The sequence below is a fragment of the Monodelphis domestica genome, chromosome 1, assembly GCF_027887165.1.
Source record: "Monodelphis domestica isolate mMonDom1 chromosome 1, mMonDom1.pri, whole genome shotgun sequence".
In the NCBI taxonomy this organism is placed as follows: Eukaryota; Metazoa; Chordata; class Mammalia; order Didelphimorphia; family Didelphidae; genus Monodelphis; species Monodelphis domestica.
In genome coordinates, this window is record NC_077227.1 from 225,799,624 (window position 1) to 225,822,198 (window position 22,575).

The 22,575-nt window shown below is 41.4% G+C and overlaps 1 protein-coding gene across 1 annotated transcript in view; it reads right to left on the reverse strand.

Moving 5' to 3' along the window:
- Nucleotides 1-3,633: 3,633 nt before the first annotated feature.
- ITPK1 (inositol-tetrakisphosphate 1-kinase) overlaps nt 3,634-22,575 on the reverse strand; it is a 386,351-nt gene continuing 367,409 nt past the window's right edge. Inside the window, exons 11-12 of the mRNA XM_056810465.1 lie at nt 20,841-20,899; nt 3,634-3,976 (exon numbers count right to left, since the gene is read on the reverse strand). Coding sequence (XP_056666443.1) covers nt 3,929-3,976; nt 20,841-20,899 — 107 coding nt within the window. The 3' untranslated portion in view covers nt 3,634-3,928. The remainder of the gene's footprint in view (nt 3,977-20,840; nt 20,900-22,575) is intronic.

Sequence of the window (22,575 nt, forward strand, 5' to 3'; positions counted from 1 at the left end):
TCCAAGTGGCTTTCAAACATTTACACAGCTTTTGAACATTTGCCTGTAGGGCATTGCCATTACAACCCAGTGAGTTCTTCCCACTCATCCTCAGACCTCCCCAGAAGAATCCCTGAATGCCAGAGCTAAAGGGATCCTTAAAGAGCATCAGCTTTAACAACTGCACTTTACAGAAAAGAAGCTAACGGTTAGAGAACGTAAGTGATTTGCTCAAAGTCATAAATCAGGTTAGGGGCAAGGCTAATACTGAACCCAGCACTCGACTTATTGTCTATTTTTCACTAAGCCATGCGGCATCCCCACTACATTGCCCCCACTGCCTGCTGGAACTTTACTGGGATTTCATCCAGTGCCTCTGACTCAGCATGGACTTTCTAAAGCCGTGCTTCTTCTATTAATGCAGCTTTAAGTTACTGCATTAGTAATTCCTAACTCCTTATCTGGGCAGTCAAGCTTAATTTGTTCCCAACCTTTCCAGTCTTTCCTTCTACTCCTCTAGAGGTGATGGATCTTCTTACTCTAGAATTATCGGATGTCCTGCAAACACCCTTCAGTCCCCAACCCCTAATTCCACCCATCAGCTCCTCTTGTGCAATCTGTCAAGACCTAAATGAAGTATCATGTTTTCCATGAACCCCTTCTAATTCCCCATCACAGTTTTTAGTTTTCTCTTATGATTCTTTTTTTTTTTAACCCTTACCAATAATGTGCATTGGTTCCAAGGTAGAAGAGCAATAAGGGCTAAGCAGTTGAGGTTAAGTGACTTGCACAGGGTCATGCTGCTAAGGAATGTCTGAGGCCAGATTTGAACCCAGGACCTCCTATCTCTAGGCTTCTCACTCTATCCACTGAGCCATTTAGCTTCCCCTTTGGTTATGGTTCTTAATATATTTTGCCTTGTATACTTTGTATATTTACTATGTACCTTGTATATATTATTCATGATACCTTGTATACTTAATATACTTTTACTTGGGTCCCACTCTTCTTCCCATTTGACTGTAAGATCCATCTATGTGTATGTACAGACATAGGCTTCTCTCTATGAGTGTCTGGGGGCGTGTAGATGTATGTAGATAGACATATGTGTGCATGTGGCCATACATGCATACATGTATCTCTCTTGATTCCCAGCTCATAATATGAACATCTAGTTGTGTTCCCTCTGGAGAAGGTGAGGGTAGGGGCTGAAAAAAGTTCTGTCACCGTGTTCTCAGCGTATAAGGCTGCACTGCTCTTTCCCTCTAATTTGGGGGGAACATGGACAGAACCCATCAAGGATGGGCTCTTGACAAGAGGGACTCACAGATGGCTTGTACCTGGCCTCTCTGGTGAGAACGGAATCAATGCGATCTCTGTCCTTCGGGGCATTTGTGTATTCCCCAGGACCAGCATGGCGCCCTGCTCATCTGGAGCCGGTAATTTTATGGCTGTGGAGAACTCCTGGTGTGGAAAGTCCGTCCGCTAAGGGTTGCCAATTGGCAAGCCTGTAAGTAAATGACTTGGGGAGCTGAGAGTTAACTAACCCAGTAGCTGTGTGCCTTACAACATCTGCTTATTGGACTGGACTGAGCAGGATGGAGCCTAATGAACAAATGGAAAGGTGGAGGGATTGCATTTCACGCTTATGTTCTAGTCGCCTCCATCTCCGCCTGGGCTTCTTGCCTCTGCTAATTCATACACTTCCAGGCCCTCCCCTTCCTCTCTGACAGCTGTTCCCCATTAAACTGATGAATGGAAAAATTACCTGAAACCATCTCATTACCCATAATGGGGTAAGGAAAATGGTGTTCAGCTCCACCAAAGGTGAGCTCAGTACAGATGGGGTGAGATGAGGATTTCAAATGCGTGTGTTTTTAAAGGCTGATTCCAGCAGATAATAATATTAGCTCATACTTACATAAGGCTGCTTAGTTTACAAAGTACTTTCCTTATAACAATCCTTTGAGGTAGACAGTTCAAGCATTATTATTCTCTTTTTGCAGATGGAGAAACTGAGGTTCAGAAAAGTTATAAAGCAATTTCAAATAGGAAGCATCAGAGCAAGATTTGAACTCAAATGTCTTGGACACCTTCAAGTAATTTTTTTTAAACCCTTGCCTTCCACCTTAGAGTCAATTCTATGTAGTGGTTCCAAAGCAAAAGAGTGCTAAGGTCTAGGCAATGGGGGTTAAGTGACTTGCCCAGGGTCATATAGCTGGAAATGTCTGAGGCCAGATTTGAACCCAGGACCTCCCATCTCTAGGCCTGAATCTCAATCCATTGAGATACCCAGCTTTCCCCTCCCAAGAAATTTTTTTAAAACATTGACTTAGGGGGCAGCTAGGTAGCTCAGTGATTTGAGAGCCAACCCTAAAGATGGGAGGTCCTTTTCTCTAATTTATTAGAGATATAATAAAGTAAATATTATTTTAATATTTTTAATTTAATGTTTTATAATTTATATTATTTTAATTTAATTGTATTAAATTGATAATTTAATATAATACAATTAAAAGATATAATAAAATAAATATTAAATAAATAAATTAAAAATAATAATTATTAGTGATTTAGAGTAGTTTAAAAATATGACTATTGGGGCAGCTGGATGCTCAGTGGATTGAGAGCTAGGTCCAGAGATGGGAAGTCCTGGGTTCAAATCTGGCCTCAGATACTTCTTAGCTGTGTAACCCTGGGCAAGTCACTTGACCCCCATTGCCTAGCCCTTACCACTCTTCTGCTTTGGAACCAATACACAGTATTGATTCTAAGATGGAAGGTAAGGGTTTAAAATATATATATGACTATTGATAGTTTTGATTTCTTTTTCTGAAAACTGTTCATGTCCTCCTCATTTTATAGATTAGGAAACAGAGGACAAAAAGAATTATGTAAAGGCAACTACATGGCTCAGTGAGTTGCTCATTGAGAGCCAGTCCTAGTGACAAGAGATTCTAGGTTCAAATATGACCCCAGACACTTCCTAGCTGTGTGACCCTGGGCAATTCACTTAACCCCCATTGCCTAGCCCTGATCACTTTTCTGCCTTAGAACCAATACAAAGTAGATTCCAAGATGGAAGGTAAAGGTAAGGGTTTAATGACAATAAAAGAACGTAGTCTGGACTTGCCTTCAAAGATATTTACTAGCTATGTGACCTTGGGCAAGTCACTTAACCTTGTTTGCCTCCATTTCCTCATCTCTAAAAATGAGTTGGAGAAGGAAATGGCCAACCACTCTAATATTTTTGTTAAGAAAACCCCAAATGAAGTCATAGAGAATCAGATTCGACTAAAATGACTGAACAACAACAACAACAACAACAGAAATTTATCCTTCCAGAGAAGAATCTGTTACTCTGGGGAGGATCATAGTCAGTCAACAAACATTTCTCAAAGTTACTATCAAGCACTGGAAATTAAAAGGCAAGAACAAGGTCTCTACTCTCAAGAAGAACTCATTCAAAAGGAAGAGATAACATAAAAATACATGAGGTACGTACAAGGCATATGTTTACACACATGTGTATATATACATCTACTTATACATATGTTTTAACACACATACATGCATGTATGTAGACGTGTATATATATATCTCAGAGGAAAGACACCAATGAGGGGAAGCACGAAGGACTGAGAAAGGCTTTTTTGTTTTTATTTTTTATTGTCATGCAAAACACACTTCCTTACTGGTCATTGTAAGAGCAAACTCATACCATAACTCAAACCCCAGAATAAAATCATAAATAAATACCCTGATGGGAAAGACAACTCCAGCAGTTCTTTCCTGGGGGTGGAAGCATTCCTCATCATAAGTCTTTCAGGATTGTCCCAGATCGGTGCATTGCTGAGAGCAGCCAAGTTTTCCCAGATAGTCGTTGTCCGTTAGTTCATTTACTATGTTCAGTGTTCTCCTGGTTCTGCTCATGTCACTCTGCCTCAGTTCATGTGGGTCTTTCCAGCTCTTTCTGAAGTCCTCCTGTTCTTCCTTTCTGATAGTACAAGAATATTCCATCACCAACACGTACCACAACTCATTCAGCCATTCCCCAATCGTGGACGTCCCCTCACTTTCCAACTCTTTGCCACCACAAAAAGAGCAGCTATAAATACTCGAGTACAAGTGGGTCCTTTCCCCTTTCTGTGATCTCCCTGGGATACAGACCTAGCACTGGCATTCCCAGATCAAAGGCTATGCACAGTTTTATAGCCCGTTGGGCACAGTTCCAAATTGCCCTCACAATGGATGGATCCGTTCATAACCCAGGAAAGCCTTACAGCAGAGGACTGAGCAGAGTCCTGAAGGAAGCCAAGGTGGCCAGGAATCAGAGCTGAGAAGGAAACGTATTCCAGGCGAAGGGGGACGGACGGTGAAAATGCCCCGAGTCAGGAGATGGAGAGGCCAACATAGCTAGGTAGAGAAATATAGGTAGGAAGTTTCAGTCCTCTCTGACTCTTAATGACCTCTATTTAGGGTTTTCTTGGCAAAGACACTGGGAGTAGCTTACCATTTCCTTCTCCAGCTTTTCTATATGGATGAGGAAACTGAGGCAAACAGGGCTAAATGACTTGTTCTGGGCCACACAGCTACTTTGTGTCTGAACTCAGGAAGAGGAGTCTTCCTGACTCCAGAGCCAGCATTTCTCCTCTGGGTCACCTCCCTGCCCTAAAAGATGCACCCATTTTGCCTAAAGGTATACCTTAAGGCCAATTTTACATCCATCGAAAATTGCCACCACTTATTTTTGATATTTTTATAAGATTTTAAAAAACTTTTTAATTGTGAAATTACTAATATCAACAAACATTTTAATATTCAATAAAAAAGAAAATGAGAACAGGCATTTAGATAGTGTCCGGGATGGGCCAGACACGGTGCTATGCACGTTACAAATATTATGTCATATATGTAAAACCCAGTGGAATTGCATGTCGGCTGTGGGAGGGGGAGGGGAGGAGGGGAGGGAAAGAACATTAATCATGTAACCATGGGAAAGTTTTCTTAATTAATCAGTTAAATAAAATTAAAAAAGAAAAAACCCAAATATTATGTCATTTGATCTCACTTAAAAAAAAAGATGTTTATAACCACCCTTCTTTCTCCAAGCACAGTCACCTAGGAGGGGTGCCCCTGGAGGAGTCAGAGTTGGAAGGGACATGGTAGGTCATCTAATCCAACGTTCTCATTTGGGGTCTAGGGAAATGACTTGCCCAAAGTCATACATAGAGTAAATAGCAAATCTGGGATATAAATGTCTACCTCTCACTTTCAAATTCAATATTTTTTGCACTGAAGAGAAAAGCAAACTACTCCTCTCCTACCCCATTTGGGCCTTTTGCTTGTTTTTGTTATTTTACTTTTTTATTGTTTTAGAATTTCTAAATATGACTTTTTGCAAATATAAAGTCAATCCAACTTCAGACTCTTACTAGCTGTGTGACCCTGGGCAAGTCACTTAACCCTGTTGGCCTCAGTTTCCTTATACGTAAAATGAACTGGAGAAGGAAATGGCGGACCACTCTTGTGTTTTTGCCAAGAAAACCCCAAACGGGGTCATGAAGAGTTGGATGTGACCAACATCACTCAACAACAGCATTTAAATGTGAGCTATTATTTTTATTCATCTTTGTACCTCCTGTACCTAGCCCAGGAGCTTACACACAGTGAGCATCTGATGAAAATTCATTGAATCAAATGATCTCATTTGTTCTCCATCCTATGTCAGTCATGGGGTTGGGTGCACACACTAAGTATAATACAAAGATGAGGCCCAGGCAAAGTGTTATGAGAAATGTGAAGAGGGAGAGAGAGGGGGAGACAGGGAAAGCTTCTTGTAAAATAACTTTTACAGGCTCTCAGAAAAGTATAAAGTGCTAAACAACTACAAGGTATTTTTAAAAGTCATCTCAACACTGTGCATATGAGGGAGCAGGGGAGGGAGGGCGTGAAGAGTTGTTAGGAGAATTTTTTTGTTATTCAGTCGTGTCTGATTCTCTGTGACCCTATTTGGGGTTTTCTTGGCATAGAGACTAGAGTGGTTTGTCATTTCCTTCTCCAACTCATTTTTCAGGTGAGGAAACAGAAGCAAATAAGGTTGTGGCTTCTCTTCCTTCCTTCTTTCCTTCTTTCCTTCCTTCCTTCCTTCCTTCCTTCCTTCCTTCCTTCCTTCCTTCCTTCCTTCCTTCCTTCCTTCCTTCCTTCCTTCCTTCCTTCCTTCCTTCCTTTCTTTCTCTCTCTCTCTCTCTCTCTCTCTCTCTCCCCCTTCCTTCCTTCCTTCCTTCCTTCCTTCCTTCCTTCCTTCCTTCCTTCCTTCCTTCCTTCCTTCCTTCCTTCCTTCCTTCCTTCCTTCCTTCCTTCCTTCCTTCCTTCCTTCTCTTCTTCTTCGTCTTCTTTGTCTTTGTCTTCATCTTCTTCTTCGTTGTCATCTTCATCTATGAGGCAGGAACATCAGGGTCTGAGGAGCTGAAGAAGGATGTGGGCAGCATTTTAAAGAGGAGGCAGGAGGGAAAGGTTAGGGCGAATGTGCAAGCAGCAGTGGCCTGATTATCCCCAAGACTGGCTCTGATCTGATCAAAGGGATATGTATGGTGAGAGCCCAGAATACTTATTTCTCTGACAGGTTTTCCAGCATTCCTTCCCCCTCCCATTCCCTCTAATTCAATTCAGTTCAGTTCAGTTCAATTCAAGGCCCCATCCAGCTCCAAATTTATGATGCTATGAATTCCACCCAACATACATTTATTAAATTCCTGCTCTGGGCCAGGCACTGTGCTAGGTTGGATGCAAAGATAATAATACTAGTGAGGCATTGTGCTAAGAGCTTTACAGTTATTATCTTATTTGATCCTTACAATAACCCTGGAAAGTGGGTACTATTATTATCTCCATTTTAGAGTTGAGGAAAGTGAGGCACAACAAAGTTGTGACTTGTCCAGGGTCACAAAGCTAGTAAGTATCTTAGGTAGAATTTGAAGTCAGGTCTTCCTGTCCTCTAGACCATTCACTCTATCTACTTTGCTTCTGATCAACACCTTTTTGGACATGGTCAATGCTGTATTTTGTTTTGCTTGACTATGCATATTTTTTTATGAGTTTTGCTTTTCTTCTCTCTCTGTCTCTGTTTCTCACCTTTTCTCTCTCTCTCTCTCTCTCTTTCTGTTTGCCTTTCGGTCTGTCTGTCTGTCTGTATGTCTCTCCTGTTCTCCCTGTCTTTGTCTCTCTCTCCTCCTCTCTCCCAAGGCCCTTCGAGCATGGTTCCAAGTTGCTCTTCAAAATGGTTGTATCAGTTCACAGCTCCACCAACAATGTATTAGTGTTCCAATTTTCCCACATCCCCTCCAACATTGATCATTTTCCTTTTTGGTCATATTAGCTAGTCTGAAGGTGTGAGGTAGTATGGTAGGAGTTTAGAGGGATTTTTTATTAGAATTCCTCTTGTCTCTCCACCATGTTGGGTGGTCACATTTGTATTTAAGTTTGCTGTAACTCCTCCCTCGAAATGTGGTGGAGAAAGGATAGGAATTCTGGGAAATACTGAAGAACTCCTGGGGGATGAAGTCCAAGGGTTCAAACTTATACAGGAGTTTGTGAAAGAAAGGCAACATTGTGGGATGAAAGCTTGTGGGGAGGGGGGCAGGCAGAAAGGAGTAGAGTCACATGGAAGATTATTTGTTTGCTTATTTGTCTTAAGGAAGGAAGGTTAGGATTATTTGTAGGAAAGAAATAGAGATTAAGCATTAGAAGAGGAATGAACATCAAAGGGATATGCTCCTAGAATAGATTGGAATGAAAGAAAGTCAATTAGATCAAAGACTAAAGTAAAGAGGGTAGTTTTGATGAGGAGTAGGGCCATGGCTTGATCAGGAATGTACTGACTAACAGGGTGGTGCAATGGACACAGTGCTGGACCTGAAGTAAGGAAAATGTGTGTTCAAATCTCACCTTAGACATTTACCAGCTATGTCATTTAACCTCAGTTTCCTTATCTGAAAAATGAGGGTAATAATAAAACCTACCTCCCAAGGTTGTTGTGAAGATCAAATGAGATATTTGTAAAGCACTTTTTAAACCTAAAAGTGTTATATCAATGCCAGCTAATGCCATTTGAATTTGGTAGTGAGTTCTCCATCACTGGAGGCATTCAAACTAAGACTGGATGACCATCAGTGAAGCATTGTACTAGGGATTTCTGAATAGGATGAAAGGTTTGACAAGATTTCCACCAGGATTCTGTCCAATCCTAAAATTCTGTCTCTAAAATATGATGTTGTGGGGATAACTGGGTGGTTAAATGGATAGAGAGCCAGGCCTAGAGACAGGAGGTCCTGGGTTCAAATATGACCTCAGATATTCCCTAGCTGTGTGGCCCTGGGCAAGTCACTAAACCCTCATTGCCTAGCCCTTACTATTCTTCTGTCTTAGAACTAATACACAGCATTGATTCTAAGGCAAGAGTTTTTTTTTTTTTAAATACTATGTTGTAGAGAAGATTCTTAGTTTGGTGGGACACTTGAGTATATTACCTTTGGTATGATGTTAAACAATTTACCTAACCTCAGTTTCCCTATATGCAAAATGAGAGAATGGAACCAAATATTCTTTAAAGTTCCTTCTAGCTCAAACTTATTCTTTTATGATGGTCCTATGACTTGGAAGATCCTTTTCAGTTCCAAGAGCCTGTAATTTCAAGATTCTAATTCTCTGTTTCTAGGATTCAATGATTCTAAGATTCTAGGAGCTGCTTCAGGACCTTGTCCTTGTCCCTGTTAAATTGACATGCTTTCAGGGTCTGAGGAGACTGTGATGAAAATGCACAGGGGTCAGGAACACTGCATATTGCCTAAAATCCTTTGTCCTGATTCTGGGGCTTTGGCACATAATATACTGTTGTTTTTTTCCTCACTTTGACTAATTGTGGAGGTGGAAGAAACCTAATTCCAAATATGGAAAGGAGGTTATGAGAAAAGAACTTGGCAGCTGTCTACAGACACTTCTGTCTCTTGTCATTTGGCAGACTCAGTATTTGGTTACCATAAGGATGCTTCGTGTCATCGCTTTGTTCTTATCTCACAAAGCCCTAGGAATACATGTTATATGGAGGCAGCCTGAGATGGGGAGCTTGATTTTTTATCTTGCATTTGTCCCTAGCTGTGCAACCAGGGATGTGTCAGATGGACTCTGGGAGCCTCTAACTCTTCATCTTTAAAAAGCAGTAGTTTAACTAGGAGATTGGGACTGAAGTCCCTACCAGCTCTATTAGTATACAGTCTACCATCTAACATTCTATGCTCAAAGGTCCTATCCAGCTCTAACATTCTCTCTTCTATGATTTTAATATCTATAACTGTGTTGGTGAACCAATGGCACATGTGCCAGGGTAGCATGGGGGCTGCATCTTTCCCTTTCTGCACAGTGCCTGAGAGCATTTTTTGCATGTTCAGTCCCTCTGCCCAGCCACCAAATGCAAGTACTTCCTCCACTTTCTGGAGTAATGGGGGTGTGTGTGTGTGTGGCCTCATAGGCAGCTTGAAGTTGTATTTAGAAATGTGATCTCAAAAATGTTCGCCAGTGCTGATCTAGAGGCTGGCAGGAGTTGATGTTATTATATCTACTCCCCGATTCAACACATATTTTGAACAAGTCTTAAAAAAACAAAAACAAAAACAAACAACCTTACCTTCTAATTCAGAATTGTTACTAAGCATTGGTTGTAAGGCAGAGAATGGTAAGGGCTAGGTAATAGGGAATCTAGGATCTCCCATCTCCAGGTCTGGCCCTCAATACACTGGAGCCACCCAGCTGCCCCTCCAAGTGCAATTCTTGAGTGTAGGGACTATGAGTTTTTTAGAGAGAGTGTCTTTTGCCATGGGCAAAGTCCACTCTTGCTCGCGACTCCAGGGTTTCCTGACAGGTGATGAACGATCAGTTAACAAAAATAACAAACAGAAGACAGCTTAATCATTACAGCCATGGGATTGCTTTGCATCTGATAGCTGCTCCACCATGCCCAGGCTTAGTCTTTATTTTTATACTCATTTTCTTGGCATGCAGATACACATAATCAAAGAGAGATAATTGGAAAAGTGATACATTAACTTTTAACAAATCACTTGATTAACATTCTATATTCTTATATTGTGATTATAGACAGCATACAAGATAAATGATTTTGTCATAGGTGGCTTAATTTTCTCATTACCCTGTGAGAAGTTTTGAGTTTACAAACAATCAAGGAAAATTACTTATCGCTTTTAATAAAATGGAATAATTAATCAGCAGTTCTTAAAAGACAATACAACAATCGTATCATTGTGGTTGAGGGGGTACTGGGAACACAATTCAAATTTAGACTGATCATTTCTCAGGGTTCACTAGGGAGTTCCTGAGTTACTGATTTGTGTAATGCAGTCACTGAGGCATATTGAAGCTTGATGTACTTGTACTTATTGTATGGACCTTTATGATTGATTTATGTGCTGGCTTCATGAGAATAAGTTTCTGTGAGTGGGAAAGTTCTTGAGCTTGGCCTGTAGCTGCGGTTTTGCTGGGAATTATGTACCTAAATAAAATCATGATAGCCTTTTTGAGATTGGGTTTAAGGGTCTGATCTTTTGGTGATGTTTTGAGGAATTAGGGTACAGGTGTTTTGCTCTTGCATTATTTCTCTTGAAACTAGGGGGAATAATAATCATGTAAATTCATAGGTAAGGGGCATTGATGAAAGAGGTCATGTAAAGGGGTGGGCAATCACATCTTGCCAAGGACCACTGTGTGGTCTCCTCAGCTACCATGTGTGACTCTGTCAAGGTGTTGTGGCCTGATGGCTCCCAGCAATCTTTGTTGCCCATCATTATCACAGTGCCTTTAAAATATTGTTTGTCATTCATTTTGAAGAAGACCAATGACATAATGGAGGGACACGTTGATTTGGGAGTATTGAATTTAATTGAGGTAGAGTTGCACAAAGTGTATTAGAGGGTTGGTTTGGGTATAATGGAGAAAGAATTGATGATATATATACCCAGAAGGTAGAAGGAGAGTGAGATGAATTCCCCCCTTCAGTCTTCTTCAAATATGTCTCCCCACTAACCCTGCCTTTACTCCCCTCTAATAACTGGTTTTATAGATGAACCTCTTCTCTTGGGGAAAGAGAAAGAAATCAGCTCTCTCCCTCTTCCACCATGACAAGGAAGTCAATTTAGGATAAATGACAAAGTTTATTCTAACAATTATGTTTAAAGGGTAAAACAAGAAAGATGTCTGAAAGTTGGGGTCTAGAGAAAAGTGGGGAAAGGAAATCCCTGTCTGTCTAAAATCTCCCTTTCCTTCCCTCCAAAGTTGAGAGACTCAGGCTTGACAGCCTGGTCTCTGAGAGGTTCAGGATTGTGACCCCTGGTCTTTGTCACAGCAGAGCCAATGTCCAGACCCAGGGTTCACAGGAGTTGTGTGAGATCTTGTTAGGCTGTTTCTTATTCTTCTCAGGTTTCCGCCACACTTCTTGGTATCTTTGGGGGGAAATGGTGATTAAGTTCAATGAGGGATTTTGTATAGCTCAGGATACAGCCTCTGATCAGACCTCACCTTTGCTGTCTCAACATAGATCAACTGCCTCTCCTTGGAATCTCCCCTTCCCTCAAGAGTCCAAGCCTTCTCAACCATCCTCTGCTATAGATAGAAACCTTTGCATTTCTTCTAGGCTCTGTCATTCAAAGTCTCTGGATTATTCCTCTATCACAAAAGTCATCAGCCTCATTCTTTCCTCTAATCATTGAAATCCAGTGTCAAGACAAAAGTCAAGATGACTGGTGATGGCCCAAGATGCATGAATGACCTTGGTGTCTTCAGTGTCTGAGGAAGCTCTAAGTGCTCCACAGTGCCTGTGTTAGCCACCTTCTTGAGTGTTGGAAAAAATTGTTCTCATCCACCTATTCTGCCAGAAAAGTCTTCACCTTATTGGGGTAGGTATCCTCCTAATGTATTGATGAATTTGTTGGTTACCTTCAACCTGCTTTAGCCTATCTGCTGAGATGGCTTACTGGGATGTGGCCACTCCACATGCTACAGCTTCTTGGAGCCACAGGAGAGAGATGAGTGGCTGAGCAGCCCTGAAAAGACCCTTGCACTAGAGATATGAACACCCCATGCGCTCTGCCCAACATACAGTCAGACTTTAATAACTATCATTGACTTTTGACTGAAAACTGTAAGCTTTCCTTCCATATGACTGATCAGGCATCAAGTCACTGCCCCAGGCTGAGCAAGATAATTTGTAGTCTTAGGCTTGATTTGGCCATTTCCCAAAATGTCCTCAAGCTATGATTAGGAAATTAAAATTTAAAGTGCTGATCCTTCCCATTTCTTTAACTCTTCCCAATTTATGAAAAAGCTTCTAAGTCAAGCCACATATTGTTATGCCCGTTTTGTAGGTGAATAAACTGTAGTTCAGGCAGCTGGGTGGCACAATGGTTTGAGTGCCAGCCAGATGAGTCAGGAAGACTCATCTCCCTTAGTTCAAATCTGGCCTCAGACAACTACTAGTTATGTGACTCTGGGCAAGTCACTTAACCTTGTTTGCCTCAGTTTCTTTGTCAGATGAGCTGGAGAAAGAAATGGCAAATCATTCCAGTATTTTTGCCAAGAAAACCCCAAATGGGGTCACAAAGAGTTGGACCCCACTGAAAAAGACCAAACAATAACAGACCAAAGCCCAAGAGAATAAGTGATATGCCCAATAACACACAGATAATAAGTGGTAAAGCTGTGATGTGGGGGAGACACAGGTCTTTTGACTTTTTTTTTTTAATAAACCCTTACCTTTCATCTTGGAATCAATACTGGCTATTGGTTCCAAGGTAGGAGAATGATAAGGGCTAGGCAATGGGGGTCAAGGCCAGATTTGAACCTGGGACCTCCCGTCTCTAGGCTCTTTTGACTTCTTGTCCATTGCTCCTGATGGGATACCTGATTAAGTATCAAATTTGCCACTGGGGAGCTATTGTGTTCCCAGCCAGAAAAGTGCTGCTCAGTCGCCCTCCTTGCCAGCATTTCTTCCCTGCCTAGTTTATTACTTATTCCTTGTATGAGCTGACCTACTGTTTGCTTCTCTTAGTGGCACTAGGGGACCGCAGAGTGGGCTGCATCCACTGCCCTGGCCCAGCTCTCGCTCATCTCTATTTGATAGAGGAAAGGGAAACAGGGCAAAGTCGGGCAAGGATGAAGGCCAAATAGGCAAAGCCTAGCCATGATCTTGGAAAGCAAGTAATGTCTTCCTAGCTCAATTTCTCTTCATACCTCCCTTGCCTCAAGACCAACGATAGGTGGTAAGATGGTGGCAGAGGTCAGAGTCCTTCACAATTCACTGGAAATATTGGAGTTTTCATTTGATTTCTTAGTAGGCATCCTGAAATCCTTAAAACTCATCACTAGAATTGCATTTCTTTAGCTACTCTTCCATTTGTCTCAGCTCAAACATCAACCCCACCCCAGGGAGGTGCAAATCTTTAGTTATAAATCAGAGTTCCAAGACCAGTTCAGATTAGTGTGTTACCACTTTTATGAGTGAGCAAGAGGCCCCTTTAGGGGTGAGAAAAGAAAAGAAAATCCTGTAGAATTGGGAGGCTGAATTTTCAAAGATTTCACAATCCCGTCAATGTCCCCTTCTACCTCTTCACTCAGTTTCCTCAATAGGTTAGATTATCTCACCTAGCCACTTTATTTTACAGAACAGAATTATCATAGGATCATAGATTTAATGAGACTAGCATCTATAGTGTACTTTAAGATTTACGAAGTGCTTTGTAAATATACTTTCATTTGCTTGTCACAACTTTAGAAGTAGGTGCTATTATTATTCCCATTTTACATTTGAAGAAACTGATTCAAATAAAGGTTCAGTAATATGCTTGGTGTCACAGGGCTAGTGAAGCAAGGACTCAAACTCAAGTCACGTGGACTCCAAGTCCCTTGCTTTATCCATGGCACCAACTAGCTGCCCAGGTGAGTTAAAAGGGATTTTGGAAAACATCTAGCCCAGTGATGGTCAACCTTTTAGAGACCAAGTGCCCAAACTGCAAACCTCATGTCACATGTGACCCTACCACCACCACCGCCACCTTACCCCAGATGGAGGGGAAGGAAGTGCTCTCACTGGACTGCTAGGCAGAGGGATGAGCAATGGGAGAAATGTCCTCAGGCATTTGTGGAGAGGGGGAAGGGGAGTTCTATAGGTTTGCCAACACAGATCTAGTCCAACCCTTTCCTTTATAGATGATGAAACTGAGACCTGGAGAGGTTAGTGACTTGTCCAATGTTGGAGAGCTAAGACTGGACTGGCTAATTGGGAAAAGAAACAATAACACTCACTTTTTTAGAGTTTTAAGGTTTGCAAAATACTTTGTATATATTATCTCACTTGATTCTCAAAACAACCCTATGAGGTAAATGCTATTATTGTCATTTAAGGAAGCAAACACAGGAAAATCACAAGATCATAGAATTTTAGCATTAGAGCAGAAAGGGATTTTAGGAGTTATATAATCCCACTCCCTTATCTTACAGATGAAGAAACTGAGGCCCAGACAGGTTAGACTTGTCCAGCATTGGAGAGCAAATAATTGACCATCTAACTGGGGAAAAAAAGATAATAATCCTAACATTTTTATACAGTTTTGAGGTTTACAAAATATTTTGCATGTTTCTCAAAACAGCCCTCTGAGGTAAATGCTATTATTATCAATAAAGAAAGCAAGAGGGGGCAGCAGGGTGGCTCAGTGGATTGAGAGTCAGACCTAGAGAAAGGAGGTCCTGGGTTCAAATCTGGCCTCAGACACTTCCCAGCTGTGTGACCTTGGGCAAGTCACTTAACCCCCATTGCCTAGCCCTTATTACTCTTCTGCCTTGGAGCCAATACACAGTATTGACTCCAAGATGGAAGGCAGGGGTTAAAAAAAAAAAACAAATAAATAAATAAATAAAGGAAGCAAGAGTACTCTCCAACCCAGGAAAATCACTGGCATGTAGGATTTTAGAGTCAGAGTAAAAAGGGATTTTAGAGGGCATATAATCAACTCCCTGATCTTACAAATGAAGGAACTGAGGCACAGAGAAATCCTGTGTCTTGGTCAAGGTCAAAGAAAGCTGAGAGCTGGATGACTAGCTAAGAAAAGACATAAAGTAAGCAAGAGAACTCTCTTGACTACCCCATCCACAGACCCCAGATTGCTGATCCCTCCCAGGTTGCTGCGGGCTCTGGAGGCCTCAAATTGCTTTCTAAGGCACTTTGTGGAATTAGTAAGCTAATTTGGCCATAAGCCCATGGGAAATGAGCCAGTTCGGAGAGGAAACCTGAGACCAAAGGGAGAACTCAGATCCTGCTACCAAACAATTCTGGTGTCATATGGCCAAGGGGTGAGGGGAGAGAAAGTGCTGAGCATAAGGGGGAAAAACCAATTCTTGCGTGTCCAGGTTGGGAGGAAGGCAGGAGGCCCAGGATTCTACCTTGATATGAGATTTTCTTCCATCTTTTTGAGCCTCTGAGGTTGGCAAAATACAATGCTTAAGGATGGAAGAGTTCTCCTAGGAGGGAACTGATCTTTTGAAGACTTGTCCATTCCCTTATCTAGTCATCTTAGGATTTAAGAGTAGTATGAAGTTCCAGTGATCATCTAGACCATTTTACATATGGGGAAACTGAGGTCCCCAGCAAGAAAGTGATTTGCACAAAGTTAAATATTAAATAGATAGAGGCAGCTGGGTGGTTTAGTGGATAGAGAGCCAAGCCTGGAAATAGGAGGTTAAGGGGTTCAAATCTGGTCTCAGATACTTCCTAGCTTGTGATTTTGGGTAGTCACTTAATTCTAATTGCCTAGCCCTGGCTGAGCCTATTGCTCTTCTGCCCTGGAACTAATACTCCGTATGGATTCTAAGACAGAAGGTAAGGATTTTTTAAACAAATAAAAAATAGTAAGTAGATAACAAATGTTGGAGATGGATTTCCATCGTAAGACTTTTGATTCCATATCTTACGTTTTGCCACTTTCCTGAGCTCCCTGATTTTGTTACTCTTCAATGGAATCATATGTCAGGGAATTTAGAGATCCTATAGCCCAATCCTTTAATTGTACAGATGTGGAAACTGAGGCCCACAGAGAAGTAAGTGACTGCCTTAAAGTCACACAAAAAGTGGCAGAGTTGGGTCTAAAACTTAGTCTCTTATCTCCCAGGAACACGGTAGCAGAGGGAACAGGGTGCTGGACTTGGGAGTCAGTAATTGCTGAGTTAAAATCCTACCTCAGACATGTATGAGCTATGAGACCCTAGATAAGTCATTCTACCTCTGTTTGCCTCAGTTTATTTTTGCTATAAAATGGGATAATAATAGCACCTACCTCCCAGAGTTGTTATGAGGATCAAATAGGTTTAACACAATGTCTGGCACATAGTAAGTGTTGTAAAAATATTAGTTATTATTATTTCCTCAGCTTCAGTTTTCCCTTCTGTAAAATGGAGCTAGTAATATCACATAGTAAAGTACTTTGTAAACCCTAAAGCACTATAGTCTAAGTTCTAATTATCACCAAAAGAATGAGAGTAACATTAAAAGACATATTAAGGGGCAGTTAGGTAGCATAGGAGATAGAGCGGCAAGATCTGGAGTCGGTTCAAATCTGACCTCAGACACTTTCCAACTGTGTGACTCTGGGCAAATCACTTAATCCTGATTGCAGAAAAAACGTTTTTAAGGCATATTAAATCTGTTTTGGAAATTAGTTGGGCTTGAGTCTCTTAGACTTCAGGTTGTATTTATCAAAAACACAGAGAAGCCGAGTGCCAGAGAATATAAAAACCATACAAACTGCATTTCCCTAAAACAAACAAAAAAAGATGCAGCCATTCAGAATGGTCAAAGAAATGCTTGAGGGGAAAAAAACTCATAGTTTGGCCAAATCTAAAACATCTGGGAACTGGTCCCAGATGTTCTACTTCACTATACTAACTGCTGAGGAATTCCTTTCTTACTGTATCACAAAAGGCACATCATCTTTCACTATGTGAGCTTGAACAAGTAATTTTTTTTGTTCTCTAAACCTCATTTTCCCTATCTGTAAAATGAGAGGTTGGACTAAGTGATCACCAAGCTCCCTTCCAGCTCTAACATTTTTAGGATCTGGTAATGCAGAACTAGAAGGAACCACAGGGATCATCCTCACAGAAGCCCTGTATGAAGTAGGGGCTTAGTGTTCCTATTTTATAGTTGAGGAAATTGAGGCAACAGAGGTGAAGTGACTTGCCCAGGGTCATTTGGCTAGGAAGTCTCTGAGGCCATATTTGGACTCTGTAAACCTTAAAATTTCTTAGACTTATGAATGTTGGAAATTTCCCCATTGGGAAATTTCATACTTGAAAAAAATTTCCTACTGATAGTAAGAACTCTATTGGAATATGAAACTCCTTGGCATGGGAGGATCCTTCTCCTCCCTACTTAAGACTACTTTAGGACAGAAACCTTTTGCTAAACAATGGAAAGGGCTTTGACCTATGCTTAAGCATAGAACAGGAAGTTCTTTGAGTCATGATTGATTTTAGAATTGATACAACAGAGATACTTGGAATGACAGAACCAGGTCTTGGAAACTACAATCTCCACCCTACTCAGAGTAATAGGATTTAGGAAGGGCTGCAGCAAAGATCAAGATTTAATTATTTGAGAATATGACCTTCAACAGACATGTGCAAAGGGGAGAGACCTCTAGGCGGTCCTGGGTTAAGCTAGGGCCACCATTGGCACAGGGGAGACATCGACAGTGATTGGGAGATGTGAGAACTGAGGTTAGATTGTGGGCTTAAAGATAGCGGGGTCTGAGGACTAGGAGGTTGATGCTCTGAAGGAAGTCTGAGAGGAGGGAGGTCCTGGAGGGAGAGTTCCTGGAGAGTTTTTGAAGGAGGCTGTGGAAGGTGAACTCAGGAGGAGTCAGGAGGAGAATTCTCTGGAAACATTTCTTGAAAGGAGGCTCTCTTGAATGTGGAGCCTGAGGTTGGCATGAGAAGCCTTACCTAGAGAGATCTTGGGTGAGTGATAAAACCAACTGACTGATTTATCTCTTAGGACTGAGGTCTAGGCCTTATTGGCTTGAGGCCCTTCATTCTTATTCCTTTCTTACTTTCTCTCTTTTTCTATTGATTAATCAGTGTATTATAAATTAAATTTCTCTATAAAACCCAGTTGGCTTGGGCATATTCATAAATTGGGAATATATTCCCTGGCGACCATCTTATAGTTATATAAAACCAAGACACAGTAGAAAACATATTTCAGCAGTCATAATTGTTATATATTTCCCTTGCTCCCAAACATTTCAATTATCACAGTTTATGGCTTGCACTCTCTTATCTACAACTATTTAACACACAAAACTAATTTAAATCTAACAACTCAAGACCTCTCATTGATAGACCTGGCTCTCTATCCACTGAGCCTCCTACTAAGACACAGCTCAAGCATGGTTTTCTTCATGATTTCCCCAATTGCTAGTGCCCTACCTCTCAAATTTCCTTGTATTCCTGAGTATTTTGAATGCACATTCACTTTGTATCTGTGAGATACATATATTATATACACATATATACATATTACATGTATATATATATGTAAAAATTGACTCCCACACTAGTATGTTGACTCCTTGAGAGTAGAGATGGCATCACTCTCTGCGTTCCTGTCCTTTAGCCTAGTTCAACATAAGGGCTTAATAAATACTTGTTGAGGCAGAGGTAGGTTCTCATTCACCCAGATAGGGATGCCTGTATTGGGAGCAGTTCTTAGAAGCCATTGGCTCCCTTTAGCTTCCTTTTCTTTTGGAGATCTCTGGAAAAAAAGTCAGGAGCAATTTGCAAAAACTAGCCCAGCCATTTATAACTCAAAGAGATAATAGGGAAAAAGACTTGTACAAGAATATTCATAGATGCACTCTTTGTGGTAACAAAAAATTGGAAAATGAGGGGATGCCCTTCAATTGGGGAATGGCTTAACAATTTGTGGTATTATATGTCAGTGATGGAATACTATTGTGCTCAAAGGAATAATGAACTGGAGGGATTCCATGTGAACTAGAACGACCTCCAGGAATTGATGCAGAGTGAAAGGAACAGAACCAGGAGAACATTGTATACAGAGACAGATACACTGTGGCACCATCTAATGTAATGGACTTCTCTACTAGCAGCAATGCAATGATCCAGGACAATTCTTGAGAGACTTATGAGAAAGAACACTATCCACAGTCAGAGGAAGATCTGTAGGAGTAGAAACACAGAAGAAAAACTATTGCTTGATCATATGGGTCAAAGGGATATGGCTGGGGATGTAGTCTCTAAACGATCACCCTGGTGCAATTATCAACAATATGGAAATAGATCTTGATCAATGACACATGTAAAACCCAATGAAATTGCGCATCAGCTATGGGAGGGGGTTGGGGGAGGGGAGGGAAAGAGCATGAATCATGTAACCATAGAAAAATATTCTAAATTAATTAATTTAGTAAAAATTTTCAAAAGAAAAAAAAAAACCTAGCCCAGCTGTCCCAGAGGAAGTCAGCCAAGAGGAAGACCAAAAAGAAAGAAAGGAGGAAGACCTTTTCAAACCCTAGAGACTCCGTGAGAAGGCATGTTGCTCAAGTGAAGAGGCATAAGAAGAGGGAGAGGCACATTGCTCAAGCCTTGGGGGATAGGAAAGGTAAATGAATTTAGATTTACCCTGAACCAGCCCAAGAATTATTCTCACATATCTCTGAAAACTTTTCTGTGGAGAGCAGGACTGTGAGTCCTTATTGTCAAACAGAAGAAAATGTAAATAGACTGGAGGCAGGAAAGAGCTATAACTCTGTGAGCTGAAGCTCTGATGATCCAGACAAGGTACATGTAAGGAACTGCTGGACAAGACCTGAGCACTGGGGAGGACGGCAAAGTAAAACAGAGGCAGTGCTGTCTATGGGAAAGATCCATGATGCCTGCTGGGAGTGGAATACCAACAGAGAACATGGATGGGGGAAAGAGTTGCCAGTGATAAAGCACCTTGGCATAAGCACCAATATGGAGGAGGAAGTCTTCATTCATCCCCTTGTTGGAACTCCCCCAAGATAACACTGTAAGCCACAGGCAGTATAAGCCATTGTGGGAAGGGTAGTCAACTGGATGCAGGGGACAGATGGTGTCTCTTGTCCTATGATCTTGAATGCAAGTTTTTTCTCCACCCTTTACAGTACAAATAAATATGTTCTCTACTTTGAAGCCTTGTGAGCCCACATGCTTAAAAGGGGAGCTGGTTGCTACTCTCAGGGGAGCACCATATTCTGAAGTTCCTAGATTCCATTTGGGTGGGAGTAATGAGCCAGATACATGACACAGCTGGGTGGCACAATAGACAATTGGGCCTGAAGTCAGGAAGATCAGAGGTCAAATGTGACCACTGGCACTTGCTAGCTGTGTGACCCTGGACAAGTCACTTGGATTATTAACATCTATAAAATGAGGATAATCATAGTGCCTATATCCCAGAGTTCTTGTGAGGATCAAAGGAGATAATAATTGTGAAGTGCTTGGCATATAGTAGCTACTATATAAATGTTATTAGCTATTATTATGAGAGGTGCCCAAAATTAAGTGGATCCTTAATCAACCACTGAAACAAGGGTTAAAAAAATAATAATAATCATCTTTCACATGTATATAGAAACTTAACAATTTTTCAAATCATGTACCTCATTTGATCCTCACAAAAATCCTATGAGGTAGGTAGGGCTGATCGTTTCTGTTGTTCAGATGAGGTGCTTAAGGCTCAGTGCAGGGAAAAGACTCACCTTTGAGGCACCCAGTTTCTTTAATGTGGAATCCATGTTTTTCTCTACAGCCAGTAGCCCTGGGAACCAATAAAGAGAAACAAGTTGAAGAAGAAAAAAAAAATGTGCACCAGGACTTGAAAGATATGTAAATCGCCAAAGAAGCCAATTGGGAGACCCTAGGAGAAGGCAATTAATTCATAATTCATAATGAAGCAAATAACATTAGTGAGGGAGCCCAGAATAATGAACATGAAAGGGGGGACCTTCTTTGATTTGAGCACAGGGTAATTTCTTGCTCCATAAATAGGCTTTTTGGCCCCTTTGTCTGAAAATCCCTTACTTGTGGTTAAAAAGCAGGAGTTCTTCCTGGTTAATCCCAGGTCAGAAAGTGGTTCAAATCCTGAATCCTTTGGAATAAAAAGCAATGATAATCATTGGCATGAACTCCTGGGATGATGGAATCTGGTTTAAGGACCGTCACATTTGGGAGAAGACCTCAGTTTTAGTTGTGTGTCAGTAATGAGCTATGCCACCTGGAAAAGTCATTACATTTCCCTGGATTTCTTTTTCTTCATGATTCCCCCAATTGCTAGTACCCTACCTCTCCACATTGTACTTAGTATGTCTTTGTGAAATGGACTAGGAGATCTAGATGTCTCTTCAAAGGGCTGCTGCGCCATGTTCTAGAAGCTCCCACAGTTTTAAAGTTTTGTGTTTCTTGTATTTCCCAGCTGGCCAAACAAAGGAGGACACCCCACTCACGTGGTAGGGGACCTACCTGGTTCATGTTAGTCAAACTCAAAGGATCCTGGACTATTTTTTGATATGCTTAGAAGTCACAAACTAGTGACTCCAAATGGCCTGACTAGATAACCTCCATTCTCTTTCCTCCACCCCATCCCAGTGGCCATTGTAAGGTCATAGAACTTAGAAGTGGAAAAGACTTTAAGATGATATAGGACCATAGATTTAAGGATAGAAGAAACCTTAAAGGCCATTTAGTTTAATTCTTTTATTTTACATATGAAGACACTGAAGCCCAGGAAGTTTTAAGTGATTTGATGAGCATCATCTTTCTTTGAGATGTGGCCATCTATGGCATCATTATGGCCACTGAAATCAGCAACATGGCGGGATCCTTCAGGGCAATACCCCCAAACCATTACAACCATGCAGGCTATTCCAGGTTTGGTGCTGGCCTCACTGTGGGTCTGTCCATCCTCTGTGGTGTGTATGGGCCTTGTGGGCAGTAGAAATGTCCTGGCTATTGCCTAGCATGCCAGTATCTTCATCAAGATTCTCCTTGTAGATCTTTGGCAGTGCCTTTGGCCTCTTTGGGGTCATGGTGGTCAGACTTCAGACTTCTAAAGCAAAAATGTGAGTCTAGGCCTAGAGCAGCAGGCGGACCCTGCCCTGATGTATCCTACATTTAATTTATTGATTTTCCTAGGGGGCCTGGCTACCCTCCATGATGTTCATACTGGGCCACTCTTGCCCTCACTACAATCTAGAGTCCTTCGGAAGGGGCAGGCCCTGGCCGGTCGGCTAGGAAAGCATGTCTTCTCCCTACCTGTCCTGCCCCTTGCCCCAACCCTTCCCTCACCAGGGTTTGAAATAAAGGTCTTTGTCCTGGGTCACCCCTCTACCTACCCCCTAAAAAAGAGGCCACATAGGTAGAGTATCAGAAAAAGAATTTGAACCCAAGTCTTCCTGTTTAACTCCAATTTCTCACCTGTAAATATGGGTATAATAA